The sequence below is a fragment of the Chiloscyllium plagiosum genome, chromosome 6 (genome assembly GCF_004010195.1).
Source record: "Chiloscyllium plagiosum isolate BGI_BamShark_2017 chromosome 6, ASM401019v2, whole genome shotgun sequence".
Lineage (NCBI taxonomy): Eukaryota > Metazoa > Chordata > Chondrichthyes > Orectolobiformes > Hemiscylliidae > Chiloscyllium > Chiloscyllium plagiosum.
This window is the reverse complement of record NC_057715.1, coordinates 77,518,987-77,528,673: the sequence shown is the minus strand read 5'-3', so window position 1 is coordinate 77,528,673 and position 9,687 is coordinate 77,518,987. Positions and strand designations below refer to the sequence as shown.

Below are 9,687 nucleotides of genomic sequence, written 5' to 3'. Positions count from 1 at the left end.
AGCACGAGCAAACCTCCCCCCAAGGATACTGGTGCCCGTCAGGTTCAGGTGTAAACCATCCTGTTTATAGAGGTTCCACCTTCCCCAGAAAGAACCCCAGTTATCCAGATACCAGAATCCCTACCTCCTGCACCTCCTGGCCACGCATTTAACTGTTCTCTCTCCCTATTCCTTGACTCTCTATCACGTGGATCAACCCTGAATCAATGGAGAGTGCAGGAGGGCAAGCCAGGAACAGCACCGGGCATACCTGAGGATGAGGTGTCAAACAGGTGAAGCCACCAAACAGGCCTACTTGCATGCCAAACCACATAAGCAGCAAGTGTTGGACAGAGCTAAGCAATTTCCCATCCAATGGATCAGATCTGAGCTCTGCAGTCCTGCCACACCCATTGCTGAATGGTGGTGGACAATTAAACCACTCACTGGAGGGGGGGGCTCCACAAATACCCCCATCTTCAATGATGGAAAATCCCAACATGTAAGTGCAAAGGATGAGGCTTGAAACTTTCCCAGCAATTTCCAGCCAGAAGTGCCGATTGAGTGATCCATCTTAGTCTTCTGCAGTGGTCCCCAGCATAACAGATACCAGTCTTTGGCCAAATCTATTTACTCCATGTGATATCAAGAAAGAATTGGAGGTACTGGATACTGCAAAGGCTACTGGCTCTGACAACATTCAGGCAATATACTGAAGACTTGTGCTCCAGAACTTGGTGCTCTCCTAACCAAGCTGTTCCAGTACAGTTACAACACTGGCAGCTACCCAGCAATGTGGAAAATTTCCCAAGTATGTACTGTACGTAACAAGCAGGACAAATCTAACCCAGCCAATTACCAGCCCATCAGTCTACTCTCGATCATCAGTAAAGTGATGGAAGGGGTCATTAGAGTGCTATCAAACAGTACCTGCTCAGTGATGCCATTCAGCTCCTGACCTCATTACAGTCTTGGTTCAAACATTGACAAAAGAGCTGAATTCCAGAGGTGAGGTGAGAGTGATAGCTCTTGACATCAAGGCTGCATTTGACCAAGTGTGGTATTAAGGAGCCCTAGCCAACTGGAATTGATAGGTATCAGGGGCAAGCTCTCTGGTGGTTAGAGTCATACAGGAGACAGAGCAAGATAGTCATTGTTGCTGGGGTTAATCATCTCTTCTCCAGGACATCTCTGCAGGAGTTCCTCAGGGTAATGTCCTAAGCCCAACCATCTTCAGTTGCTTCATTAATGATCTTTCCTCCACCATAACAGAAGTGGGGATGTTCAGCACCATTCATGACTAGCAAGTTTTGAGAAGATTTGTAGCTCAGGTTGAGGTTCTGGATGTAAGTTTGTTTGCTGAGCTGGAAAGTTTATTTTAAGACATTTTGTCATCATACGAGGTAACATCTTCAGTGAGCCTCTGGACAAAGCACTGCTGTTGTTTCCTGCTTCCTATTTATATGTTGGGGTTTCCTTGGGTTGGTGATGTCATTTCCTATGGTGATGCAATTTCCTGTTTTTTTTTTCCTCCTCAGGAGGTGGGAAATGGGGTCCAAGTCAATGTTTATTGATGACATTCCAACCGGAATTCTATGCTTCTAGGAATTCTCGTGCGTGTCTCTGTTTGGCTTGTCCTAGGATGGATGTGTTATCCCAGTCGAAGTGGTGTCCATCCTTATCTATATGCAAGAATACTCGTGAGAGAGGGTCATGTCGTTTTGGAGCTAGTTGATGTTCATGTATCTTGTGGGCTAGTTTTCTGCTTGTTTGTCCAATGTAGTGTTTGTTACAGTCCTTGCACAATATTTTGTAAATGACATTAGTTTTGCTCGTTGTCTATAGGATTTCACGTTCATTAGCTGCTGTTTTAGTGGGTTTGTGGGCTACCATGATGCCAAGGGGTCTGAGTAGTCTTTGATGTAGGGGAGAATGGCTAGGGTTTCTGGACGTGTTTTGTTTGCTTGTTTGGGTTTGTTGCTGAGAAATCGGCAGACTGTGTTTATTGGGTACCCATTCTTTATGAATACACGGTACAGGTGATTTTCCTCTGCTCTGCGTAGTTCCTCTGTGCTGCAGTGTGTGTTTACTCGTTAAAATAATGTTCAGATGCAGCTTCATTTGTGGAGGTTGGGATGATTGCTTTTGTAGTTCAATACTTCGTCCGTCTGTGTTGTTTTCCTGTAGACGCTAGTTTGAAGTACCCCATTGGCTGTTTACTCTCTTGTGACATCTAGGAACGGCAGTTTGTTGTTGTTTTTCTCCTCTTTAGTGAATTTTATGCCAGTAAGGGTATTATTGATGGTCTTGAAGGTTTCCTCTAATTTGTTTCGTTTAGTGATGATCTCCCCTTAACACCCCACTAGCAAAAGAATAGCAGAGCAAAATGGCCACAGAATGCTTAGAGAAATGATCAATGATGCCCACAACAGAATCCGTAAATACAACTGGGAAATTTTGCATCAAAAATCTTTACTCGCTCATGGAACAGACCATGAATGGGCATCTCCCCTCCTGACTCATGAAAACCTGTCCACCATGTACAAGGCACAGGTCAGGAGTGTGATTGAATACTCCCTACTTGTCTGGATTAGTGCAGCCTCAACAACACCACCCAGGACAAAGCAGAATGCTTGATTGGCACCACATGCATAATCATCCACTCTCTCCACCACTGACCCTCAGTAGCAGCAGTGTGCTATCTATGAGATGTACTGCAGGAGTTCACCAAAGATCCTCTCTCAGCACCTTCCAAACCCACGACCACTTCCATTTAGAAGAACAAGGGCAGTAGATAGATAGGAAAGCCACCAGCTTCAAGTTACTCATCATTCTGACTTGGAAATACATCACCGTTCCTTCACTGGGTCAAAATCCTGGAATTCTCTTCCTAATGGCATTGTAGGTCAACCTACAGCAGGTGGACTGCAGCAGTTCAAGAAGGCAGCTTACCACCACCTTCTCAAGGGCAAGTCGGGACTGGCAATAAATGCTGGCCAGCCAGTGATGCTCACATCTCACAAAATGAATAAATTTTAAAAAAAAATTAATTCTCTGGTCACCTCATAGTAAAAATATGCTACTCATGAGGCATAAAATTGCATGAATTCCTATGTGTACTCTTTGGAATTGCCATTATCTTGCTGCTGTAGAAATGTAGAAAAGTGGAATTGAAGAGCACTTTTTCACCATAGTGGGAAGGAATGACAGTTACCACTAAACTCTTGCATTAAACTCTCAACACAGTCTAGCCAGTAATGTACAAGCAAGATGCCTTTTTGATTGCCAGAGAGAAGAAAAATAACTTGGAGAGACATAACCTTAAAAATGAAAGTAGTTCCTAATAAATAGAATTGGGCATAATGACACTGAATACCTCTCTGCAAATACAGTTATATTTTCTTTTTCTGTTTCTCATCAGTGTCAAAATTCTAAGAATGAAAAAACAACTACACCTATAGAGAAAACTTCTTCAGATTTAGAACAGCCTCCACCAGCAGCTATTCATTCTATGAATTACCTTCTGAATGGATGCAACAAATCACCATCGCCACCACTGATGATAACTGAACATGAAATCCCACAGACACCAAAAGCCCCAGAAATGGCTACACACATTACTGCAGATGTTCTTAAGGTTAGTATTGTTTCTTGTTTAATTTCTACCACCTCAGAATTAAAATTAAATCAGTAAAATACAGTATTGTAATCATAAAAAATAAGTGGGAAGGCAAACAGTGAGAAAGATACTATCTCCAGTGAGATGTAGGTAGGTTGTGAGTGGCAAGGTTCAGCAAATGGAATATAATGTGAAGTTGTGCACTTTCTCAGGAAGAATAGGTGAGCTGAATATTATTTAAATTGGGAAGGACTGCAGAAGTTGCAGCACAGAGGGTTTGAGGTTTTTCAATGAGTGTATCACAAAAGGCCAGCATCCAAATTTAGCAGTTAATGGGAAAAGCAAATAGAATTTTGGTCATTATTTCAAAAGGAATGAAGTATAAAAATAGGTTTTACTGAAATTAAAGAAGGTACTATTCTGGTCACACCTAGAATACTGTGAACAATTTTCATCCCCTTTACCTAAAGAAAGGTGTACTGACACTGGAGGCAGTCCAGAGAAGGTTCACCAGGCTGATTCCAAGTATGGAAAGGTTTTCTTTGAGTTTGGGTAAGTTGGGCCTGTACTCGTTAGAGTTGAGAAGCACGAGAGAAAACCTACTTTAACGTGTCAATTTTGTGATTAACATACAAAGAAACCCCCAGGTCTGAATACCAATATTTCCCAAGTCCTTAAACTTAAAACCATCGACTTTGCTGTCTTTCCCAAATGGGTAACTTCACATTGATCAGCACTATATTCCACCTTCTGCATAGTTGTCTACTCGATTTATCTACATCTCTTTTTGTAGTCTCTTGGTCTCTTCAGAGCTTTCTTTTTTTATCTGACTTTGTGTACTGCATACACAGTGCTTAGTTCAGTCATCCAAGTCATTACTATAAATTTTAAGTGATCGTGGTTCAAGCAGTGATCCTTTTGGTACCTTGCTCACTACAGCCTGTCATCTTTGTCATTATCCAACTCCCCATACCCTTTGATACCAAACGGATCCCATTTACTCAATGTTTGCTTTCAATTGTTTAATCCTCTGTCTAAGCTACTATATCACTGGCATTCCTATGAGCCATAATTTTGGTAATCCTTGTTGTGGCATATTAATGAATGCTTTTGAAAATTCAAATGTACTAGGAGCATGAAAATGCACACAGTAGTTCATATGTTGAATAAACTGCCAGAGAAAATGGTAGATGTAGGTACAGTTACAACATTTAAAAGACATTTGGATAGGTACATGAATAGGAAAGGTTTGGAAGGATATAGGCCAAACACAGGCAAGTGGAAGTGGTTTAGTTTGGGAAATTTTGTCAGTATGGACTAGTTGGACCGAAGGGTCTTTTCTATGCTGTACAACTCTGTGACATGAAAGCACTTTTGTCTGTAGTGAGCAATAATGGCCTGGACCTTGTTGCCTTCAAGGGTAATACATGCCGAAGCAATGAATGACTTCAAAGGAAAAGCACACTTGATAGAAGTAAGCTTCCAGGGCTCTAGGGATAATGGTGGGACTGATTTGGATTGACCATGCGGAGTTGGTATGAACTTGATAAACAAAATGATCTTTTCCTGTGCTGTACTCTGATTTTATGACTTCAGAACATTTTACTAAATTAACATTGTATTAAAAACAGGTTATTTATGCCTATTAGATAAACCATGATTATTGACCCCTATATTAGAAACCTAGAATAGATGCACATGGCTACTTCCTTTGCTTTAAAATTGTTTGTCATTGATCCATTTGGAGGTTTTTTTTCTGACTTGTCTATGCATTCCAATAATTATAATTTCATTTTTTTTATATAAATTGCAAGTTTCTGATTTATTTTGTCATAATATTCTAATTTTAATCTGTATGCCAGATTTTGTTGTCTTATGATGCAAATTTAAGGACTCTGCATGATACAAGGCACAAATATAATAAACACAACTTGACTTCTGTTAACCTAATGGCCCCTGAACCCAGGATCAACTCTGAAAAAGAAAATGGGTAAGATGTGATCTTTGGTACTTCAACATTTGATATTTAAAATTTCTTTCTAATCTGTTGTGAATAAGGTAAAATTCCTCACCGTTATTGCAGCTGAGGAATTTGTGCATTGTAACTTTTCCACTACAAACAGTTCCACTTCAAAGATGAATCAGTGGAGCACAGGTTACCTTTTTAGTTGCAATGCACCCTACCTTTTGACATTATTTCTAGGTTACCCAAGAATGAGAAAACATAGAAAAATATGCTTCCATGGTTCCTGGTTTTGAAAGATTTTGCACCAGAATCAGGACCACTTAGATTTCCAGAATATCTGAAGTGAGTGGATCGACCCGCTTGTCTCTGCATTAACATAGATGTCTTAATTGCAAAAGTGCATGTATTTTGCACTCTTAAACATCAATGCACGTGAACATAAAAAGTAGGAACAAGAGTAGGCCACTCAGCCCTTTAAGCATGCTTCACCATTCAATGTGATACAGTTGATTTTATTTTGACCTCATTCCACATTCTTTTATACCCCCAATTACACACTCTCATCTTTTGGTTCTATTCATTTAGAATATAACTGGAGAAAGGTTATGTAACCATCAGTTGAAATGGCCTCTTCAGAACTAATGCTGTGGATTTCCCCATTCAAGTATTTCAATACCTAATATTTTGTGGTTATTTTTTCATTTGGTGTATGGTGTTTTTGCTCATTCACGTATGTGCATGTTTGCCCTCTCTGATTTTTCATATGCTCTCATACTCTTTCTTGTTTACTTTGTCTACCATTTGCCCTACTCACTCTTTAAGAATAGGCACCAGAGTGGTAGTCCAATGTATGCAGCATCAAGCATGTTAAAATCTAATCTTCATCATTCTAAATACCAGATTTTCCAGTCGAGAACCTTAAATGCTTTTTCAACTAAGTTCTATTTTATAGCAAATACCAGGAGAAAATTCTAGATAAAATTAATTTCTATCCTGCACACTAAATAATTGGAATAATCTTCCAAGGAAGCTTTAATAGAGCAAAACTCATTTGAGGTTTATTTGTACAGTATAATCGTGTGCAATAGTGGAAAAAAGGATCTTCAAAAGATCTCTTCTTGAGTTGCCTTTTGAACTGAATTACTATCTTTATTGATTTCTTTTTCACAGTTGCGATCAGAGTATTTCTGTAGGATGATCATGCTGTTGTATAAATGTAAATATATTGTGGTGCCTAATCGTTGTATAAAGCAAACAAGTTTTGTGGAACAGTTAACACTAGAATAGCTCATTTATGCAGTACTTCTAGCAATCGCAAATCATTTGGGTTGATGTTTACTCATGTTTTTCCTTTCCAGTTTTTTTGGAGAGTAATATTTCCATCTTTTGTCCAGTCTTGATGAAAAGAATTTTAAAAGATAAGCTTGGTATTGAAAAAGAAGTGTACGACATTAAACAGCAAATCAGACTGAGATGTGAGCAAAATATTTGAAGTGTTATACAAATGGAGAGTTCTGTACAATTGAAGTAGTAAGTACTAAGCAACCAAAAATCTCACTGGAGTAAAGTATGCCATGTAAACTGTACAATGGAGGAAAAAAGTGTTGCTGATAGTGTTTCCATTCTTGCATATTAAGGTCAGATTAAAGCTGTAACTGACAATGATTCTTAAAATAAATTGCATTTATATTTGTTTGCTACCGGAGTAGTGAAATTATTTGGGTGTTTGAAGCTATGCATTCGTCGTATTAAGGTGGAATAAGATGTCGCGTGATGTTGAAAATGTGATTCTGCATTTTAATCAGATTTCTTATGAAATTAGTATTTTCATTATTCGCAAAATCTAAAGATGTAGAAGATTTTAATTTAGCTAAGTAACTAGTTTCAGAAGAAGTAGTCAAGGGCAGGAAATTGGAAGGAAACGTGCTGGAGAAACTCAGCAGGTGTGGCAGCGTTTGTGGAGGGAGAAGCAGAGTTAACATTTTGAGGCCAATCTGACTTTTCAGAACTACTGAACAGTTCCAATGAAGTCTTACCAGATTCAATTAACTTTTCACCACAGGTGTCGCCAGACTTATTGGGTTTTTTCCAGCACCTTGGTTTTAGTTCCAATCTATTGTACTTTAACTTGAATCCATATATTTTGGACCTTTCTTCTAATCTCAACTTGCATGTTTTAATCTTTTCCTTGATGTATTCATAAATAAAGTCCTATCAATTAACAAGAGAAGATGTACCATTTAATTTCAAGTTTTTAAACGGCCATTTTATGATGTAAATCTTTACACACAGATTTTGCATTTTGTGGTGTGGATACCATTTTGTTCATGAATGTCATGTAAACATTTTGTGTTGCAATCAAGACAAATGAATTATGGTTAATTATATTTTTAATGCATGAAATTCTGGGATGTTTAACAATGATTTATGAATACTTTTTGTGAAAAACCAGTAAAACTATGCCTGATTTTGATATTTGTACATTTGACGGAAGAAATCTTTAATGCTACCAGCAGCTCCTGCTTTAAAGATCACATTGTTGTTCCCTTGCACATTATTAATACACGTGATGCTTCTTGATAAGAAGAGCAAAATTGATTTGAGCATGATCATTGACCTTTGCAAACAGTTTCCTAACTTGAACTGAGACACAGCTTCAGAGTTTGAGATTTTTGTACGAATATGTGCATTCATGGAAAAATACTATTATGTTGCGTGTAGCCTATGTCATACAATGTTACAAATGATGATCAAATCCTATGACACAATAGGTAACATATTAGAGTTGCCTGTGACTAGTATTTTACTTTGTGACAGATTGGCTAGTGTTACCCCCCTCATTACATAATTTGACCATATGTTTGCCTGTGTTATAGAGTAACATGCCTGTGAAATAGTCTTTTCGATTCAACCCATCCATGCCTGACCAAGTTTCTAATCTAAGTTAGTCCCACGTGCTTGCATTTGGCCCATATCCCTCTAAACCTATCCTATTCGTGTACCTGTCTAAATGTCTTTTAAATGTTGTACCTGCATCTTAGACACAACCTTCCCTCTTAACAAAAATATGCTAACTATCCCCGGTTCAATCTGTGCTTTTCCAGTTGTAATCTCAATACTGATGATAGTAATTCACCCACCACAGAGGTCAGATTGACTGGCCTTTAATTATTTGGCCTATCCCTCACAATCATTTTAAATAAGTATACATTTGTAACTGCCTCGGAAACAATTCATCTGGCTCTGATTATCTACCTTCGAGGAGGTCAGTGCCCTTCTAGTACCTCCCGTCTCACTTGAATTTAATACTTCGTGCTGTTCCTCTTCAAATAGAATGTCTGCATCATGGCTTTTTTTTTTAGATGACACAGATGAAGTACACATAAAAAAACCCAAAAGTCCAACCATTTCCCTCATACTTTGTTGCTCCTAATGTACTGATTAAACAGTACATTAGTTTTACTGGTCAATTTCCTTAATTTTACTGATCAATTATTTTTTTCATTGCCCTCCCTGTGATTTCCAAACTACATTTTTCATGTCTCTCCTGCATTTTCTATACTCCAAGCTTCCTAAAGGATTTTTTTTTTGGGATTATCATAAGCACTTTTTTTTGCACTTTGTCTTACCCTTTATTCTTCTGGATAATCAGTGAGCTGTACATTTGGCAGTGACCAAATTTTTTGCTTGTGAATACATACCTACAATGTGCCCAGAATTGTATTTCTGAATGCCTCCCACTGACTTTACTCAGTTCACTTTTTTGCCAGATCTCTGCTTTGTAATGCTGTTTTCTCAGAATTTAGAGCTGTTACTCATGTTCTGTCTTTTCCTCATTCTATAATGATGCTAAATCTAACCATATTATGATCACGATGTCCAAAATAGTCACCAGTGCTACTTCATTCACCTGCACATCTTCATTTCCTAAGACAAAATTTATAATGTGCCCTCTCTTAATGAACTTGTTACATGCTGGGTGAATTTGTATGTGTTTTCAGAATTTTGTGCCTTCCTTGTCAATCATGCAGTTTGTATCCCAGTTGATATTTGGATACCAACCAAAAAATCTGCCTACATATTTGCTTCGCTCTCTCTCTCGCTGTCTCTCTCTCTCTCTCTC

At 38.4% G+C, this 9,687-nt stretch overlaps 1 protein-coding gene across 2 annotated transcripts in view; it reads left to right on the top strand.

Annotated features, from left to right (window-relative positions):
* The window catches only part of ska3 (spindle and kinetochore associated complex subunit 3), a 76,402-nt gene extending 68,289 nt beyond the window's left edge, over positions 1–8,113 (top strand). For both annotated transcript variants that reach the window (XM_043691929.1, XM_043691928.1), the window contains exons 8-10: positions 3,401–3,616; positions 5,461–5,588; positions 6,923–8,113. In XM_043691929.1, the coding sequence (XP_043547864.1) occupies positions 3,401–3,616; positions 5,461–5,588; positions 6,923–6,938 (360 nt within the window). In that variant the 3' untranslated portion in view covers positions 6,939–8,113. The remainder of the gene's footprint in view (positions 1–3,400; positions 3,617–5,460; positions 5,589–6,922) is intronic.
* Positions 8,114–9,687: the final 1,574 nt, after the last annotated feature.